This window comes from Pieris rapae, chromosome 15, assembly GCF_905147795.1.
Source record: "Pieris rapae chromosome 15, ilPieRapa1.1, whole genome shotgun sequence".
Classification (NCBI taxonomy): Eukaryota; Metazoa; Arthropoda; class Insecta; order Lepidoptera; family Pieridae; genus Pieris; species Pieris rapae.
This window is the reverse complement of record NC_059523.1, coordinates 9,028,409-9,048,549: the sequence shown is the minus strand read 5'-3', so window position 1 is coordinate 9,048,549 and position 20,141 is coordinate 9,028,409. Positions and strand designations below refer to the sequence as shown.

Genomic DNA, 20,141 nt, shown 5'->3' with positions numbered 1-20,141 from the left:
AAATAAGTTGTGTTAAATGTTTAAAACCACCACTAGTTTCAAAATAAGTTTTATTAGAATTAAATTAATAATTAAAATATGTAAAATGCAAATACATCTAGTATGTGACATAAAGTAAATTAACAGCTAAAATAAAGTGCTTTGTGAATTATTCACAGATGAAGCGAAACAAATCAACTATTGGTTAAATGTGTTTAAAAGTGTAACCAATTGCTGAGAATACTTTTTACGTTTAACTTCAGTTTTAAAAATAAATTGTTTATTAACCTTTTCGCCTACATGCACATTATAGTTGCAGTATAAAGCAATTGCTATTATTAATATTTTATTCGAAAACAGTTTTTTTAGGTTCCATATGTGCTTTATTTTTGCAGATGTATTATTTATTAAAGCAAACAAAAACAATACTAAAGATCCCCCCTCCCTAAGATATATTTTTAGCCATCTTAAAAATACTTGGACTAAGGGGGCTAGTTAAATAAATTTTATTGCATATTGTCAGCTGGGGAGCGAACATCATCAATTTTGAGTATCATTTTGACAAGTTGAGTTGCGAGTGCAATCTGTTGCTTCTTAGAGTGCAGGGATTCAATCACATTGAGTGCTTTCATGTCATTTGAATCTGTAAAAAAATTAACTGCATCAGTATGAAGTTCTAAAAAATCTTAGGTTTGTTAAATATATATATAATATTATTTTATAATTCGCTAATACACTTGATAATATATATTAACATAAACTTACCACTGTTCATGCAGTCAATTCCAAGATTAGGATTGTTCTCAGCTGCCTGACGAGCCTTCACATCTGATAGAGCATCAATTGGAGACAAACCACTGAAAAATGGAGAATTCCTCTTGAAATTACAGATTAAACTTTATTTTAATTTCAAGACTATGGCAGTGCCAAACTAATATAAATAAAACATTTATCGAAGTACTTTTAAAGATGCCTCAGACACAGCCAAGGACAATAATCATTATATATCATGATTAAATAATGAAATTTTATCATCATTGGCATCTATACAAAAAAAATATTAAGAGCAACACATGTTACAAAACCTCTACTTCTCTATTGTACTAAGCTTGTATTTAATTTAAAAAGTTACATAGTAAAGTGTTTAAAAGCAACAAAGGCAAAGTAGCAAACTGGTTACCTGTTCTCAGCTAATGCCATAGGAATAGCTTCCAAGGCATCAGCAAAAGCCCTGTAGGAATACTGATCAAGTGAAGATAATTTATCAGCTTCACGTGCTACGGCCAAGGAACAGGCCACTTCAGCTGCACCTCCACCATATACTACACGAGAGTCCTATTTAGAGATAATATATTTTTTTATTACGAACTAGATAAAAAATAGGGTATACATTGCAATACAAGTTTCCTCCTACAAGAACTTTTAAGTCTGTTACAAAACAACACCTCTAAACATTACACAATGTACCAACTGTACTTTTACAACATAATAATGTTATAAAAGTTTTCACACGAAACACTGACCACAGGATAAAGATGATATTTTGAATAGATTATGACTTTTTCTATATAAATTACCTGAACCAAACTTCTAACAATGCACAATGCATCATGCACACTGCGTTTTGCCTCCTCAACAATCATTCGGTTACCTCCACGAACCAAAACTGTTACAGCACGAGAGTTTGAGCACTCTTCAATCACCAACATCTCATCTTTTGATGTGCCAAAAGCTGTAATTGATTTTTATAAAATCTCAATTTAAAAGGTTGATTAAAAGACTTATCAATAAAAATGTTCTTATGTTTAAGTGGTTTTTACATATAAGTAATGAATTAAATTTGACCAATACATACTCAATTCTCTGACAAGTCCACAGTGTCCAAGTTTCTCTGGAGATAACTCCTCAAATCTAGGCACAATGCGACCACCTGTAGCAATAGCTATTAACTCCATCTCTGGTCCACCAACCCATCTTACTGCTGGCAACTGTTCAGCCAGAAGAAGGTGATTTGCTTCATCATCAAAGCCCCATTGACAGATGGCTAGCGTAGCACCAGTTTCCTTAACTTTGCGGACCATTTCAATAAATTTTTCATGTTCATACTGCCTTAAGTCTCTGTATTCTTCAACTGTGCCAACTTGGAGCTTATGCTTGGTCTTTGGCTTGGGAGGCTCAAACGCACAGGTTAGGATTGCCAGTTTTACATCTTTAAGAACTTTAGGCATCTGTGGGTGGCTCATAGTCTTGTCTATGACAACACCACGGACAAGCATGGAATCTTCCATTTTTCCTCCAACCTTCCCTTCAACTTTGATCAGTTCGAAATTGACATCACGCTTTTCTAAGTCTGCTACTGACAGAACAGCCTAAAATAAGGAATTTAATTATTTAAAAAAAAAACTTAACACATAGTAGCTACTTTCTTCATTCTTCAAAAACAAAGTACTCCGGCAAAAATTTATCTGAGATAACAATAATAGATATATTTATTCATGCCATAACTTACATCAACTGCAATCTCCGCCATCAAACGGTGACATTTAACAACAACTTTACTACCAAGGGTTGTCATAGCAACTTTAATAAGATGTTCCCTTGTGTTCTTGCTAACTGGGAAGGCTTCACTGATGCTGTCTAGGTGTGCCAAAGCAGTTGCTGCAGCCAACTCAAAACCATCAGCAATTCTTATAGGGTGAATACCCTTATCTAACAAGTTGGATGCCTGTTCCAAAAGAGCCCCTAAAAAAGATTATGGTTAAAAACTAATAGTTTTGTATTATTATATAAATATTCTAACACTTTTGAAAGAAAAAAGCAGCTTAAAACAATTATAATAGGGCTTAACTAAAATTAAGTTTTAAGCAGGAAGTCATATTAATATAGCTGACTCAATTATGGTAAAAATTACTGATATAAAAGAATACCTGCTAAGACAACAACACCAGTGGTACCATCACCAATCTCATCATCCTGACTCTGAGCTAGTTGTACCATCAATTTTCCAATCTGGTGTTCAACATCCATCATCTTTAGAATAGTAGCTCCATCATTAGTGACTGTCACGTCACCATCAGAAGATACCATCATTTTATCAAGACCACGGGGCCCCAAAGATGTTCGGAGGATTCCCGAGATTTGACGTGCTGCTTGAATATGGGACTAAAAGACATTTTTCACTTTAAACTTTAAGAAATTTAATGTAAATTACTAATAAACAAATTTTTCTTTAAATGCATAAAAGTGATAAATACGTAAACATATAAAATAAGCCAGCAATTGTAAGATGAAACTTGACTGTTTTTTTTGTAAGTTTTTAAACAAAAACGAGCCCGGTTTCTTTTGTATGTATCATGTGACTCAGAACTAAACTAAACCGAACACCACCTGTGTACTTTTAATGATTTTTATATGTCAAATATAATTTTTTTTTGTAAAACAACGAACATATATTGATAAACCACATAAAAATGACTTGTTCGTAAGTTTATCAGACAAAAAATTTCCTAATATTCCTGATAAATATCCCAAATACTTTTAAGGTTACAATAATACTAAAAGTGTATAAAATGTTACGGAATCTTAGAACAATTTAATTGAATTATGCTGTGATCGTAAGAATGCAATATTATGTAGTTTTGTGACTAAAATAACACAATTCGTAATATAAGAAATGTACCTTCAAGGCATCAATACCGGTCATCCGTTTTTGGCTTTCTTGGTCCCTTAAAATAATAAAAGGACGACCATATTCGTCGAAGGCCACAGTTCCCGGGAACATGGACATTTTAAAATTATCTTAACACACAATTAGGATTCAAACTGATTTCTTTTCTTGAATATTTTCAGTAAGCAAGCAAGACTCAAAGACACTTTTGACATTAGTCATTAGTGTTTATTATTTACAATTTGTTGCAGACCACAGAGGAAAAATAAAAGTTTAACGCAATGAAAGTTTTAATTAACATGACAGATGTCAACTATCAAAACTTCCAAGCAGGGAGTGATTTTGACATCTAAAATTATTCTCAAGTAATTCTTTTTGCGAGTATTACTTTTGTACAAGGTGAATAATCCGTTAAAATCTAATTTATTGTGTTAAAATTTAAAGGATAAACAACGTAATTGTGATCTTTAATTATTTTGTGACTGTTTTAGTGATTTATTTTTAACATCGATTATTTTGGTATTGTTATTTGCCGTCCGCATTTGAAGCGGCGTTTCGCCGACTTCTGTAATTTATAGAATTTTAAACACAAAGCTATTCTTGCTGAATTTTGTATTTACACTGTTTTGGTACATGGCAGGCAATCAAGACTTAATACATCTTAATCGTATGTGCCTAAGAAATGCATGCAACTTTCTATCACAGGCAAAGATATCAAGTTACTAAGAACTTATTATTATCAGTATAAAAACTAATTTCAGGAACCAATAGCAGTATAAAATGCCTGAACTCACAGAATTAGACAAAGCTACAGCTTCCATGACTGAGAAGAGGAAGGAAGAGACAGCCTCTTCAGACAGTGATTCTGATGATTCCATCCCAGAATTGGAAGATGCAGGTAGCATGATTGTTACATATTAAACATTAAACTAACCGTAACGATAAGCTTACCGGTGTAACTAGTACATGTTATTAAAATATTAAATCTTAGGGTTAAAACAACCTAGGTATAATTTTTTGGAAATCACATATTTTAATGTTTGTATAAAATATGGTATCTTAATAGTAAATGGTTTATGGTATGGTAATATTTTAGTTACTTTTCAGGTGCACCAGGAGCTGGAGGTATCACTAACCCCATTGCAGGCATTGATATTGTCTCTAAAGCAAAGCAAACTCGTGGGGAAAAGAAAGCTCGAAAGATCATGAGCAAGTTGGGACTTAAGCCTGTAAGCAATTGCTTTTAAAATTAAACAATCACATAAAAATATTTTTATAACAGGAGAAATATATTTGAGCATGTTACTCTAACTATGCTAAATCATATATGTGGTAACAAATACATTATTATATTGATAATGCCGTTTTAGGTACAAGGAGTAAACAGAGTAACAATAAGGAAGTCTAAGAACATTCTTTTTGTTATCAACTCACCAGATGTATACAAGAACCCTCACTCTGACACATACATAGTATTTGGAGAAGCTAAGATTGAAGATCTCTCACAACAGGCAACTATGGCTGCTGCTGAACGTTTCAAAGCACCTGAAACTACAACAGCTGGAAATGATACTGCTACTGCTGGAACGGTTAGTAAATTATTTAAGGAAACACTTTTGTTACCTTTTTATGTATTAGTTTGCTATGTACTACTTTTTATATAGATATCATCTCTCAGCCACATCTCAAGACGTGACTAGATATTTCAACTATAAAATAGAACTATTTTTTAATCCTGAACTGATAAGTGATACATAATTCAGACTTATGGTGGTATCTTGATTCTTTTGTTACAAAGATAACTTATTCATAAAATGTATCCATGGTAGGTGGACTTATTTTCCACAATTTTTTTCAACTCAAATTTCGTCCATTTAAAAATGTATCCATATGTCAGTGAGGTTTTATATACTGGTTTGTTACAGACGGTAGCACCAATAGCTGAAGAAGAAGATGAAGAGGGAGTAGATGAAACTGGTGTCGATGAGAAGGATGTAGAAATAGTCATGTCCCAAGCCAATGTGTCTCGAGCTAAAGCAGTTCGGGCACTTCGGAACAATCAATCAGATATTGTCAATGCTATTATGGTAAGTTAAAACTACCTATTTCTGTACTCTGATAGTCATAAATAGTATTGAGAGTGTCCATGGGCAGCGGTATCACTTAATATCAGATGAGGCTCCTGCCCGTTTTCCCCTTGTCCTATTAAAAATAAATGGAATTATTTATTTTGTCTATTTAAAGAAGTTATTTTTTAATTATAAAAGAGTATCACTAATAATAATTTGAATAACAATATTATAACTAAAGAATTTTGGCATAATATGTTAATCAAAAACCAATTGTCTGAAAATTTTAACTTATATTGTCCTAAATTTTGTCCACAGGAACTGACAATGTAAGAGAAGGATAGTCACAAGGTTACTTTATGTTCCTAGTTTTAAGTCTTACAATGATTAAAGTGAAATTAAAAGTGTCTTAATTCTAAAACCACATCCAACAATATATTATAAACAGTTAATATCCAAACATGTTTTGGATAGGTCATGGGAATGTAAATAGCATTCAAAATAAATATTATATGTATTATAATATTATTTACTTGTTTTATTTATTGAGATAAAAGTGTATTATTAATAACTTAATTTTTCCATTAACCATTATTTTTCAAATAACTAAAATTTTTTCATATAACTCCAGGTGTCACACAAGCTTTGGTTAGTTTTGAGTATTAATGTTTCTTAGATAAACAAAAACAACTGACACTTCGTTGTCAGTTGTCAAATTGATAATTTGAAATATTACTAGATTGACTGATTGTTATGTTGAATGTCCACTTCGAAGTTCGAACATGGAATTCGTGTTACGCTTGATTGTTAAAAGTAAACATATTTTTTGCTGTAATTTACTTTCGTAAATCCTCGCTTTGATACTTGAATTAAAGTGCACTTAAATATCCATACTGAAAATAACATAAGACTGATCTTAAAATTTCAACAATAATTAATTTATTAGGGCAAGCTGTGGAAATGTATTCCATGATCAATTAGGTTTATTTTTCAAGTCCAAAGTACAATTAATACGTGTGTCGTGTGTTAAAGTGATTGTGCAAAATGTCCATTGAAGAAAAGTTTCATGCTGCTGTGAATGTCATCAAAAATCTGCCCAAAAGTGGTATGTTAATAACAAAATAATAACCCTTGAGAAACCTAGTTAACGTATTCAAAATCATATGTCATTGTTTAATAATATATTATATTAGTTGGACATAAAACTAATAAGTATTGTTTTTATTCATTATAACAAAAATGTAAAAGGGAAGTAAGCTGTGAAAAACATATTTAGTTATTAAATTACTAAAGTCCTTCACTTGCAATATTTAACATTTATCCTATTGTCACAATATATTGATTAGGTAATAACCTATATAGTACCAGCTATTTCTCAAACATGGTTTTATCTTCGTTTTTTAATTATAAATAATCTTTATTCTGAACAAGGAGTTGTTTTTATTGTGAACTCACATATTGTGGTGTCATTTATTGATATAATAATTATAGTAGAGTATTTTTTTTATGTTAATGATATTTCTCAACTTAAAAGATAGAGATTGTATAATATGTATAACAGGGCAACAAAATATTTATATATTTCATAACATATTATAAAAGAGATGAGAATGATCCTATTTGGATTTATATTAAGGATGATTTTTTTTCAATGATACAAATAACTTCAAATATATCACAGCTATCAATGATGTAGGGTTAATTGCTCTTTACTTTAAAGTTATAATTAAAGAAGTTTGTGTAAGCAAATAAATATGTTTAAGTATGTTGTTATTGTATATGTAAAAATATTTATACTAAAAATCTTTCCAATAAGTTTCGTACATGAATAAAAATTTTGCCTTTTTTATTCAGGATTAATGGTACAATTTAAATAAAGTGGTGATTTATGCGCACAGTAAAATATTTACTGTATATATTACATTGTTATATTACCAATCATATTATTAAGCTTATGTGTACAGATGAACATCCGGACTACATTCCTTATCATACAAATAAAGTACCTTTTACACAATGGTATTCCCTCTTTCTAATATTTGTAGTATAGAACATTATATATTAGACAACACCCAACACAAGGGTGATCACTACGCAGAATTAAAAAATTACAAGGTTAACAGAACCACTGGATTATTGATATTAAAAAAAAAGTATTTGATTTTTAATAATAATGTGTATAGTCCTCTCTCAAAAATAATCTTAAGAATTCCTTTAGTTCTCTTGGTTTTCCTATTAAACCTTTTGCGATTCCCTTTCACAGAACTGTTATAGGTTCTAACACTACCTACCATTCTTAGGATGCATTAAGTTACCTAATAAATTATCCCCAATATTGTTCCGTTCCTCCTCTCTTAGACACCCAGTTTTCAATATTACAATAGCTGAAAATTTATTTACTTAAGAATCAAATATTTATAGTTTTATACTTTTGTTAATAATACTTTTATAGTTATTTTTGTGTGCTATGTCCAGGTTTTATTAATCATTTAATAAATAAATATCATTGATTTATTAAAGTATCTTATTTTCGTTAATAGCTTTTATTCCTATCTAACTTATGTATGAAGTATATATTTACGAAACATAAATTGTATCCATCAATTCGGTAGCGGAACTTTCACCCGTTTTTCGGTCACTTTCAATGTTTACTTTCTAAGATTAGATTGGTGCTTGTAAGTGTTTAATAAGCTACAGACACTTTGTTCTAGAAGTATTGCTCAGTAGATTTATGTAGTTGGTAGGAATAAATTAAATACATATGTGAATAATTGTGCACATCTAGTGATAATGTCTGTTACTTAAATACGTGCATTATTTTAATTTTATAAATATTATTTATCAATCACTGAATTTACGTATAAATATCGAATTAAAACATAGCGTATGTGAAGATGACGCTTGTACCGAAATCTAATATTTCTACATGGTCATTACGTGAAAACCATATTGCAATGTCATAGCTCTATAGAAATAAAGGAGATCAGAGTCTAGCCCCGAATATATATATATATATATATAGCCCCTATAAACTTTTCAAAGTCACGAATCAGGGAAACTATCTTGTATCTAATATAATTTAGGCATTTAGGCTAGTCCTTCAAATTGCATGTTTTATGTAATTTTATAGACACAAATGTGCGCAACTAATTATTACTGCACGAATAAGCTGCGATGTTAAAATTAGAGATAAAATATTCACATAATTTGATAGTTAACTAGGGTAAGTTGCAAGGTTGTACCGAATCGATTCGGTGCCTTAACTACTCTACTCATTCTGTTACAAGGTTCAGTTTGCGGACATGTGTAAAAATTCACAAGAAAATATCCTCCGACACGCAGCGCAATAAAAATAATACATATTTGAAACTGTGTGGAATTAAGAGAACTTTATTCGTAAATAATATAAATTGTCATTAATAATTAGAACCCGGTCCCCGATATAGAGGAATTTTGGAGAATAATATTATCAAGGGCAAGTACTTAGTCCGATATTCAACAAGAAAATGGACTTATAAAGTGATAAAATGCCAGGCTCTGGCCGTAAGTAAGCACCAAGATGTGGTGGTCAGATGATGTGGCTGTAGCCAGCAAGAAACAAAGCTGTATGTCCTTACTTGAGGGTGGTGTTCCAACACTTTTAACACCAATGTGAATGCCCAAGTACATATTGTACATATTTTCTTTTGTTTAATTAAATAGTGATAAAAATTAAAATCTAAACATAACAGTCAAATATACAGTATTTACAATTTTCTTAACCTACTGTATAGTAATAATAAAAATAAATTAAAACAAATTTAAAAACTTTTCCTGTGGCAGTGCATCTTTAACGTTGGCAGAATTTCGTCGGTTTTTTTGAACGAGAAAACCACCACCAGCTCGGGTCATCGCTTGTGTGTACCGTACCAACTTAAATCATTAAAATTTTATAAGTATTTAACTTCTTTTTTAGAACACATTCTCATTTTTTATACTGTTTTGTTGTAAATACCTGTGTTATTGCGTTAACGCAATCCATACTTTAATTATATTGTGTTAATCGTTGTCTTCTTTGTTAATACAAATACTAGCTGCCCACGCGAACTTCGTTTCTCCTTAATGCATAGCCTACCATTATAGTATATAGCAACATGGAAAATTTTGCTATCCTACCCCAGAGATTGTTCGGTTTTCCGGATGGAAAACTGTTACTTAAGGTTTGTGATTTTTCTCTATGTAAACCTCAGAGTTAAGGTTATAAGATCTTTAGCAACAAATGAAAAATAAAACTGGATCGTATTATTTTGTATAATAAATATATAAAAAGCCTTTTATTTCCAGTATTTAAAGTTTACACTTCTTACAAATTATTTTTTAGTGTTAGTTCACGTAGTTTTCCTTTACTTAATTGTAATTTTGTATATTGTATCATAAATATATGAAAAACAAAAAAAATGTCTAAAAAATTATTTACTTGTTTGGGGTGGACACCCCCTCCATATTGCTTTAGTGTTTGAAATATACATAATAGCCGATTCTAAGACTTGCTAAAGATGCATAAAAGAATTCATAAGAATCGGTCGAGCCGTTACTAAGGAGTATAGGAAGTAGGAACGAACATTGTGACCTGAGAATTTTATATATTAGATTGTATAGCTGAAAATTGGCGTCCATTTATTGAATAAGCCTAAAAGTTTATGAAACAGCGTCATGGCAGTACCATTGGAGAGCAAAGTGAAGTGAGCGAAGGAAATTGCCCTTGACATCATTGCTATGAATATCTTAGGACTGATAATTCCACCTCCTCATCAAAAAATTGTGGTCAAGTGCGACAGTCCCCTTTACTAACTAAACTACTAACTAAATATAAGGGTCTTATTTAACCCGGTTTCTCTTCGGGATCGCAATCCGCATAGTATCGATTATAACATAATAATATTATTTACCGTTTGTTTATTAAATAATAAGCGAGAACGAAGGCCTTATATCGCATTTGTTTCTTCATTCGCATTTTCTAGACAAGTGGGTGATTACTTTGTGTATTAAAATTGATATAAAATTATCTAAACTCTTTCGCAATAGCTATCATAACAAATATGTCATTATTTATGATTCATTGTACGCTGATACTGTTTGACATTTGATCTTATTTATTTGTGACGTTTGAAGTAACTTCAATTTATACTATTTTACTACTGACTCCGTAATTTTTCTATATAATATATTCCGAATATTACATTTTCGTAATTTTTTCCTTTTTTTCACACGTGTGTGGGTGTGCGAGTGAGTGAATGAAATATAAACTCGTAAACATAATATAAATATATTATAATTTTTTATCAAATCCTTTTTCTATTTTCGTGTTTATTAAGGTTTCATATTTCTCGACAAAGATATTCTTAGATATAATATTTTTTCTTAAAAAATAATATAAATGTATTTTAAAATAAATTCACCTCTTGAAAAAGGTTTCGGGTGGTTGAATATTGCGCGGGCTGCTAGGTTGGCAAGTACCGATTGTATGTATCAACTTGACCTGCCAAATTAAAATATACTTATGAAAGTATATGTTCTTCCATCTAAATATTAAAAAAACTAAATCCGCCTGATTAATTCACCTGTTCGAGGGTCTAATAAAAATCAATAAACTTCTAAACTTCCAGTGTGAATATTTTAAGTCCTACAATTTCCAAACTTTACATGTAATATTGAAAATTGTTATATGATATTGGCAGCTAATTTTCTTACTCAGACAATAAACATTATTTCCGTAAAACGGGATCGAACCCGTTGCAATATGGATGTTGATCGCAGTGTTGGCAGCAGATAGTTTTTGATTTTCTCGCCATACTTTAACCATACGATAATGTGTTAAATGTTAAAAATCCATTGCACAGAGAGTATTCAAACGTATGGTTGAAAGACATTAGGGAAACTAATATCAAAAGCATCTGTGTTGTATACATAAAACAACTTTTTGTCTTTGGCAAAAAGATTATGTGCGATCAACGAACCTAAAAGGTCTCGAAAATTTTCCACAATATCTAAGTAATTGCTAGTATTTAGAGAAACTTGTTGACTTCAGATTGAATACTGCTTACCTAAATCAATATACATCGCAAATATGCTAATGGCACGTTAATATACTAACTATTAAATGGAATTACGTTTTTGAACTCAACATTTCTTCATCTAATCGTAATTTAATTAGTAAAAATGCATTCGCCAAATATATCCTTATCTTCGGAGAATGCTTTACTAACCACACCATAGCAATATTTATATATAAAGAGAGCTGTTAATTTGTATCCAAATACATTAATAAATTGTCTTAATGGAATTGATACGACAGTTATTGCTCAACAATAAAAACATTCGTAATTAGAACCATTCTTCCCATTACTGTGGTCTCATGTTAGCAATAAACATATTTAATCTATTAGGTCATGAAATTTCCCTTTAATATCCTAAGACATATGGATAATCACCGGATATCTGTAAGATATTATGATGCGGCCCGTGAGACATCTTGAAAAAACCCAATTAAAAAAAATATTACATTCGGTACTTATACTCACAGGAGTGACGCGGCAAACATCAAATCAGAAAAATATCCGCCGCACTCTTTGATAATCGCCTCCACGTGGCTTACTCGATCAAATTCTTTAAGGTTTGCCGCCTCACGGTCGACACATCAAAATACTTATTGCTTTTTAATTATTTTACACTAGTTTATTCCAGATTATTCCTTCATTTTGTCCATGTACAAGTGGGTTTGGTACTATAACAACATTGTCATATTATTTAATGTGTAATATATATCGCAAATATTATCACTACTTTAAAATGCACTAAGTACTTTTAAACGCGGCGCGCGAACGTATTTGCAAGCTAAAGTTTGCCCCTCAACATGTCAAAGGTTGCCAATACCTGTCCTAAAATGTCGAAGTTATCTTTCTATCTCACTTTCTATATATTATATCAATATATTACGAGAAATTGTTATGTAATCACGAAACAGAAACATGCCTTAGACCTAGAGATATTTAGATGCGCCACTGGTTCCGTATATTTTTTTCTAAAATCAGTTTTCTTAACTTTTCCAAAGTCTCCTTGCATTCCTTGTTCAAATAAATTTGCGTTTTTCGATTGCTTGCTAAACGAGCAATTAAGGGAAACGTAATTCTTTCGTAAAAACCGGGCGAAACTGAATTTGAACTAACGTATTAAATTATTAATTTTCAGGACCGTACCAGCCTAGCCATGAGCTAATGCTGAAGTTCTATAGCTACTTCAAGCAAGCTACTGAAGGATCCTGCACAAAACCGAAGCCCGGTTTCTGGGACGTTATAAACAGGTATAAACAGATCTATTTTTATTCATAAAATATACCAACGCTCCGCACTCTGTTTTTTATGTATCAACACATAAAAAACAGGATAAAAACGCAAAATTTATTTATTCATATAGGTAATTAATATACACTTATGAACGCCAAAAAAATAAATATACATTAAATGCTTCTAATTTTACATTTCCTGACGGTTTTCAAATCAAGGGCGTAGAACGGTAATTTAAAAAGGTAGACTGCTCCTGTTATGCCCCTGCGTAAAGGCTACTTGATTTAGTTCTTAAAGTAAGAAATTAAACACTCCAATTATGACTTGATTCACTATAAATCACACTTTATGATTTCACGTAAACTCTATAACATCAAACTTGAACAGAGGAATTGCTTGTGCTCATGTGTTATAACTTCTTTTATATCTATTCCCTACTCCGACTCGAGCACCCCCCTTCGGACTTGTTCGAGTGAATTCGTAACAGTTCGTAAACAACTGAACGAGTCAAATGAGTAACTATAGCATAGTTACTCATTTGACTCGTTCGGTTGTTTGCGCGCACGCTACATGCGCACGTGTAGAATTGTGTAGTAGACATTCTTAAGAATGTGTTTCATAAAAAATGTTAAGAATTTAATTAAGTCAATATTAAACGCTAACACCTGATTTATAATTATCACAAACAATGTATGAAATAATTACCATATTTTATCAGTTACCGTAAAAGTCATATAGATATAGTTCCATGGAAACCACTACGAACACTTTTCGTAACACACATTAACATACAATTAATATGTCATAAGAGCACACGTCTACGAGCATTTTGCTCAACATGATGTGTAATAGAAATATATTGCGGTTTTCGGTATTGCGTCGTTTAAAACTGCGCAAGTTTTGCAGGATTTTTCTTAACTTGATTCTCGATTCGACAATAGCGGATACTCGAGTTACATCGAAATTAGTGAATAGATGAAGTTATTTATATATTGTTAGTTATGAATAGATAGATTTAGGAATATAAGTTTAATTTTTTAATGTTTTTATCTAGAATAGTTGGTGTGGGATCTTGGAATTTTATCGTATTAGTAATTACTGTTAAGATAGAAAAATGTAGTGTAGTAGTGAAATAAAATAAATAAATTTATTTATTACAAAAATACATTACTCTTTATTTCGAGAAAAATAAAATATACTAAACACACAATATACACAATATCGATACCGTGAATTTACTTTACGAATATATTAATATGCCGATAGTTACGGAGACAGCATATAGTGGGCGCAACGTTATTGATAACGGGGATCTGCAACGGAATGGATCTGTCATTGCAAATAAACTATGCGTTCGACGTCGCACTATCCCATTGGTATAAAAAATAATTTTAGTACATAATAGGCCAACTTAACAATATTATGATAATTTATATTTACTGCTCAACTCCCAATTTTATAGAATAGCCCTGTTGGCGCTTCTTTTACACACATTTTTGTAATAATTACATTTATTAATCGTTTATTTGTACAAGTACAATTACAGCAAACAAATCTACACAATCAGCGATATATAAATAGGAATGCAAATGTCATAAGTTTTTACAATGTCATATAATAAGAACGATAACATAATTATAAGTTATTTGTAATTGGCGTCAATGTTCTGGTCTGTATACTTCGCCCACGCCAAAAAGGCATCTTGCCTTTGAACATTTAATCACCTTTCTCTTGAAAAAGTTACACGGCAGTAATCTTTAACATCTATTATTCCACGGCGATTAAAAAAAGTGGCGGAAAGTTTATTGCCGGTTCTTCTCTTCCGTACTACGCCCTTGATTTGAGAAACTGGGAGTAAATTTAAAATTAGAAGCATTCAATGCATATTTCTTTTTTGACGTTCATAAGTGGACACTAGGATAATGTATATTATGATAAAACTATTGTTTGTGTAACAATACTATAAATTATATATAAATCTAAACAAAATAAGAAATATCTAAATAAAATAAGAATATTTTTTGTATCAGCAAAGGATAGTTTGACAAAATATTATTTTAACTAATTCACAGACAGGTAGACATAACATTTATTACAAACAAAACACTCACACATAACCACACAAAATAACAATTATTGTTTTGAAAAAAAATGAGATATCAAAAACAATAAAAATTAAAGAATAATAATAAAATTTTCTTTTCTCATTTGGATCGTTTCAAATGTGTAATGCGTGTGTCTGTGGCTGTAATTGGCCCTGACTCAGCATAATGCTGATTCCCTTAATAAAAAGGAAAAGTCACACCAGCTATTAATCCAAATAGCTAATGATAACCATCTACATAAAGCAGATGATAATCATAGGTTTGTGGTTTTAGGGCGAAATGGGAGGCGTGGGCAAAACTAGGCGACATGACAAAGGAAGAAGCGATGGAATGCTATGTTGATGAATTACATAAGGTCTGTATGTTATGACTAAAATATAAATCTAAATCTGTATCTTATACTAAAATATAATTAAAACATAAATTTCATGTTATCGACAGATCGTCGAAACGATGTCCTTAAATTCGAACGTTGAGTCATTCTTAACGTTGAACGACAACGGAGAAGGTTTTCCCAGCGCAGACTTGCAACTTGTTGCTGGCGACATTTTGGGGCGTTGTCAAAAGGAATCGCAACAAAATTCACCTGCTTGTAAGTGTTTTACGGCAATTTAGATCAGCGTCGATATTCTTTGAATAGAGAGTTACAATCCCATTATTCTAAGAGCTACGTCCAATAAAGATATTTAGATAAATTAAACCGAAGTGAAGTGAAAAGTGAAAATTGCTCAACCGATTAAATGAAACAAAAGATACTGAACCGATTTAAATGAAATTAGGACTGCATGGACCTGATTAACATAATAATCTCAGTTTTCGATAAACTATATAATCAAATTTTGCACACGTGCTTACTAACATCCTGTTTATTTAAGTTGGTTAGATTTTTTAAATTTTATTTTAATTAGTGAAATACGGGAAGCAGTCTTTACTTCCTCCCAGAAGCCCGTCAATGTAATATGTAGCAGAAATGTATTTTCTAGACCTAGAAATATAGAATTTAAAAAAACATTTGGAGGAAATATGAAATAGTCGAAGTACTCTATAACACGAAAATCTTCCATCAACTTTCATTTCGGTTGTAATAAAATATTTTGCGGACTTTTTTTGATGTTTTTGTCGGTAACAACTCTCAAAGGATGATTATCCTGGTGCAGTCCGAATTATGTTTATCAAGTCAAGCCTTGGCTTCAGTAGTATTTTCATTAAAAGGCAAGGATTTATTAACACACAATAATCCTTTACTCAAAATAATATATCTATGAACTAATTACGACAGTTGTCCAATGTATATACGTGAAGCTTCGGGCTAACTAGATATATATTATTTTTTTACTTAAAGCGCCATCTGTCGTCAACTTTTCAGCTCACTCATAATATAATAAATAAAATTTCAGACTCTCGTTCAGTGAGTGGTGCGTCATCACCAGTGCCTGATGAAGTATCGTCGAGGACTAGGCATGATTCGGAGGATGAGTTTATTGACACCGTAGATGTTAGTGCCCCAGTACGTGTTACACACACGCACACTTATTAAACTTTTACATACTATTATGTATATAAATCATGAACGGTATCTAAGATTAATCATTATAGTGTTGCCACGAACTTTTTATAATTATATAACCTTATTTAATTGTTGTTATAAATGGCGGGTAGTCCATGATTTTAAGTAAAGTTTTAGTGCGAAAAGTCGTATGTCAAAATCCATTGAGTTTTTGACTCACCGAAGTAATACTTAGCACTGTTTTGACTGTAATTCGTACTCAAAATGACACTTGAAAACAAAATTTCCTAAAATACGCTAAACTTGAAACTACCCGCATAATCCAATAACAATTTGATAGGGATTTTGGATTGTTTTTGGCAAAATGTGTTTAATATAAGGACACGATCAGTGTTTTAGCTAAAAACGGTGTTGAGGTTTGATGAATATGAGGGTATGTTAATAATTCGAGCCGGAATATTTTTAAAGTTTTATTTACATTATTCAATAAATCACTTACTAATTAAATATCTTTAGATCGACGAGCCTGTGACACAGAGTGCACCAAGACTAAGCAACGGACACGCATATCAAATAACATCACAGCTTACTCGTAAGTATTAAAAATATGAAACAGTACATTTTCAATATTTGCAAAACACTAACAATATTTTCTTTCTTCAGATCTGAAGGTGCTAGAACAGTTGCCAGGAACCTTAGCTCGGTTAGAAGCCGATGTGGCAGCGTTGAGGAAGGCGGTTGAAGGGGACAGGAGAATATTAGATGTGAGTTTCTAAATAAAGTATTTTTTTGACACGAGATGGCGCTTAAATAAAAAAGATATAAAGCTTTGAATTTTTTCATACAAAGAAAATATTGCATTGACGAGAAAGCGCCTTAATAAGTTTAGTTTCCAAAAAAAATATAATATGTATGCTTCTAATGATACTTGATGGCGTCAATACAAAGTTTTTTTAGCCTTTTTTTTCCATTTTTGGATGTTCCTGTAAGTAGACCTTGTTATATATTATTAATACAATAACATTTAATACATATTGTGACACTACCAAGAAACATTTTTTGAAGTTGTCTCTGTCTTGTCGTATTAGAAAAAAATATACCGGTTATATTTACCAAAATCAAAGGTCTCGGCTCAATTCTATTGTATTAGGCAATTAATATGTTAATTGTTATTAATATAATGTTACGACTATCGGTTTTTACGACCCTTCAGTGTCGTTATAACAGATTTTGTCTTGGAATATATTTTAAATTTAAATATTATCTCAAATTAGTGATGCTTATAATATTTTTTGAGATTAAATATGTATAATTTCTAAAGATATCTTTATTGCAGCAAGTTTCAAGTGGATGGCGTTGGCCGTGGCAGGAGCTGAGTGCGCCGACATTGGCCTTTGTCATAATCTGGCCTTTTGTGGCCTTCAGACTCATGAACAGGACGAAAAGGCACAGCACTTAGTAAGATTTCAATATTAAAGATGTCGATAAAGGAATTAAATTTGAAATAACAATACTTTAATGATAACTTGGTAATAGAAATTCAAATAGGTTATAAATTAATCGAAATTTAAATTTTTATGAGAAATAAAGTTATTTTTAACTTTAATTTTAATATAATTATTCATTTTTCAGATAACAAGGTGTAAAGTTAAGTGTACATTCGTGCTGAAAATACATTAGAAAATCCATAAAGCATCATTTTATTATTCAGCATAATATTGAGTTAAAGTTATGTAACAACAGTTTTTGTTATAAAATTATGCAATACCAGCGAATTCAATATTAAGTATTCATACCATTCGATGACGTCATCAGGGTTCATGAGCAATTATTCATGATTAAATTCGTTATTGAATTAACTGAGTAGAGCTTACATAAAATTATTGTTTACACAAATAAATTTATGGAAATAACTGGAGAATATTGCTTGCTTGTGATAGTATTGCATTTTGTATTCATTGGGTTCGTTTTGTTTAAACTGGTATTTTGTATCATGGGTTTTATAATTTTTATATTTTTAAGGTGATCGTGATCTTGAAATTTGGTCTAAAAATGTTAAAATTAATTGGGGTTAAAAATGATTTTGTAAAAATTCCTAAGACTATTTATTTTTTTATAAAATGTAGAGATTGCTCCAAAACTATTATGTTCGGAGAGCGTTTATTTTGTTTTAAAACCACAACAAGAAATTATATTTATTAAAAAAAACTAAATTTATAACGGGTTGTCCCCTCATTTATAAAAACGGTGTAATTTTTTTTAATAAGTGGATTGGTGTCAAACTTTTGTTTCAGTTTTTTTATTTATATTTCTACTTTGACAATTGACTTACAAAAATGTTGTTGGCACCATCTGTTTCGTAAAAAACTTTTATGCAGCGCCATCTAGTTTTCTATTAAGATCAGAATTACCACATATTTTACCATACATTTTATTGTTACCTGTTACGTATAGTTTAAAATTATTTAGGTTATGTTATTTGTGATACGTAGGTTATAGTGACATTTGATTTGCATATTTGAGACCTTCTTTAGTGCAAATTCGCTTTGTTTCAATGTTTTTCAATATGATAAATGTTTTATAATAATACTGTTTTATTTTTAAAAGGCCCTTGCCTTCAAACGCATACACATATTAATGTTATTTCTACGAAAAGGTTATTTTTTTATGAACATATGTTTATCGTGTACTCAATAACTGCACTACAAAATAGTTAACATACTTCAAAATTAGTAGACTGAATATAACTTAAATCTTATAAGAGACATATATAAGAAATAACCAATAAAGATGCAATGTATTGTAAATGGTTAAATACAAATTTTATTAATTTCACGAGGACCTAAATTTCTTAATTAAAATTGTTAAAACTGATAGTCACTATAGTACGTACGCGCAGCACGAAGAATTTCGTAGAATGACCCCTCATCTTATGTCTTTGTCGCTCGCGCATAAACATATTGCCGTTGCGCTCACACAGATGCAGTGACCGCCGTATTCAGAGATTGTAAACCTTTTAGTTATAACCATAAAGACTTGTGGTGGTGCACATGTACTTTGGTTTGTTTTGTTATAAGTAGTACATAATTTCTTTTTCAACGCTGAAATAAAAGAAAATTCCGTGCTGGGATACGCTCGTGTGTAGTTTCGTTTTTGAGGTTAAGTTTGTTGTGAGTGGTATGTGTGTTTGGTCGTTGAATTTATACTTCAAGAAGGATTAAATAGTATCACTGTTGAAAAATGGCAAAACTGCATAAGCCACGTCATAAAAGAAGAATTAAAATTTGGAGGACTGGATAGTCAAATAGATAAAACGGTTGACTCTTTCATAATCAACGTATCTGGCGAAACATCTCATAGTTCATTTGAAACAGATGACTGACTAAAATTAAATGTTTTTTTTTACCAAATCTTAGTCGCAATTAGTGTTGCCCAAAATCGGTCTTGGTCTTGCAGTCTTGGTCTTGTTCTTGCATTTTTGCAAGACCAATA

At 31.1% G+C, this 20,141-nt stretch overlaps 3 protein-coding genes across 5 annotated transcripts; 2 read left to right on the top strand and 1 right to left on the bottom strand.

Annotated features, from left to right (window-relative positions):
- Nucleotides 1–33: 33 nt before the first annotated feature.
- Nucleotides 34–3,883, bottom strand: LOC110997225 (T-complex protein 1 subunit epsilon). The gene is made up of 8 exons (XM_022265276.2): nt 3,659–3,883; nt 2,907–3,141; nt 2,489–2,721; nt 1,835–2,348; nt 1,557–1,711; nt 1,160–1,314; nt 745–836; nt 34–622 (listed from the first exon to the last, which is right to left on the bottom strand). The coding sequence occupies exons 1-8, from the start codon at nt 3,764–3,766 to the stop codon at nt 486–488; spliced, it is 1,629 nt and encodes a 542-aa protein (XP_022120968.1). The 5' UTR covers nt 3,767–3,883; the 3' UTR covers nt 34–485.
- A 57-nt stretch (nt 3,884–3,940) lies between these two features.
- Nucleotides 3,941–6,241, top strand: LOC110997227 (nascent polypeptide-associated complex subunit alpha). 2 transcript variants are annotated; one of them, XM_022265278.2, is made up of 6 exons: nt 3,941–4,045; nt 4,408–4,544; nt 4,754–4,875; nt 5,017–5,235; nt 5,572–5,733; nt 6,034–6,241. In XM_022265278.2, exons 2-6 carry the CDS (start codon nt 4,427–4,429, stop codon nt 6,046–6,048), a joined length of 636 nt encoding a protein of 211 aa, XP_022120970.1. In that variant the 5' UTR covers nt 3,941–4,045; nt 4,408–4,426; the 3' UTR covers nt 6,049–6,241. The 2 variants fall into 2 exon arrangements, with proteins under 2 accessions (XP_022120970.1, XP_022120971.1); XM_022265279.2 differs by having other exon boundaries at nt 3,997–4,100.
- Nucleotides 6,242–6,472: 231 nt separating this feature from the next.
- LOC110997213 (acyl-CoA-binding domain-containing protein 5) lies at nt 6,473–19,235 on the top strand. 2 transcript variants are annotated; one of them, XM_022265258.2, is made up of 9 exons: nt 6,473–6,820; nt 12,943–13,054; nt 15,416–15,497; nt 15,584–15,734; nt 16,540–16,637; nt 17,166–17,241; nt 17,313–17,413; nt 17,986–18,107; nt 18,282–19,235. In XM_022265258.2, coding segments are annotated over exons 1-9 (804 nt in total). In that variant the 5' UTR covers nt 6,473–6,759; the 3' UTR covers nt 18,283–19,235. The 2 variants fall into 2 exon arrangements, with proteins under 2 accessions (XP_022120950.2, XP_022120949.2); XM_022265257.2 differs by having other exon boundaries at nt 16,540–16,649.
- Nucleotides 19,236–20,141: the final 906 nt, after the last annotated feature.

Coding starts and splice junctions, on each gene's coding strand:
- LOC110997225 (XM_022265276.2), bottom strand. CDS start 3,766: ATGTCCATGTTCCCGGGAACTGTGGCCTTCGACGAATATGGTCGTCCT. Junction 2,349..2,488: donor TGGCGGAGATTGCAGTTGAT/GTAAGTTATGGC, acceptor TCCTTATTTTAG/GCTGTTCTGTCAGTAGCAGA. Junction 623..744: donor AATTGACTGCATGAACAGTG/GTAAGTTTATGT, acceptor ATTTTTTTACAG/ATTCAAATGACATGAAAGCA.
- LOC110997213 (XM_022265257.2), top strand. CDS start 6,760: ATGTCCATTGAAGAAAAGTTTCATGCTGCTGTGAATGTCATCAAAAAT. Junction 6,821..12,942: donor CAAAAATCTGCCCAAAAGTG/GTATGTTAATAA, acceptor ATTAATTTTCAG/GACCGTACCAGCCTAGCCAT. Junction 17,242..17,312: donor AATAACATCACAGCTTACTC/GTAAGTATTAAA, acceptor TTCTTTCTTCAG/ATCTGAAGGTGCTAGAACAG.
- LOC110997227 (XM_022265278.2), top strand. CDS start 4,427: ATGCCTGAACTCACAGAATTAGACAAAGCTACAGCTTCCATGACTGAG. Junction 4,545..4,753: donor CCCAGAATTGGAAGATGCAG/GTAGCATGATTG, acceptor GTTACTTTTCAG/GTGCACCAGGAGCTGGAGGT. Junction 5,236..5,571: donor ATACTGCTACTGCTGGAACG/GTTAGTAAATTA, acceptor GGTTTGTTACAG/ACGGTAGCACCAATAGCTGA.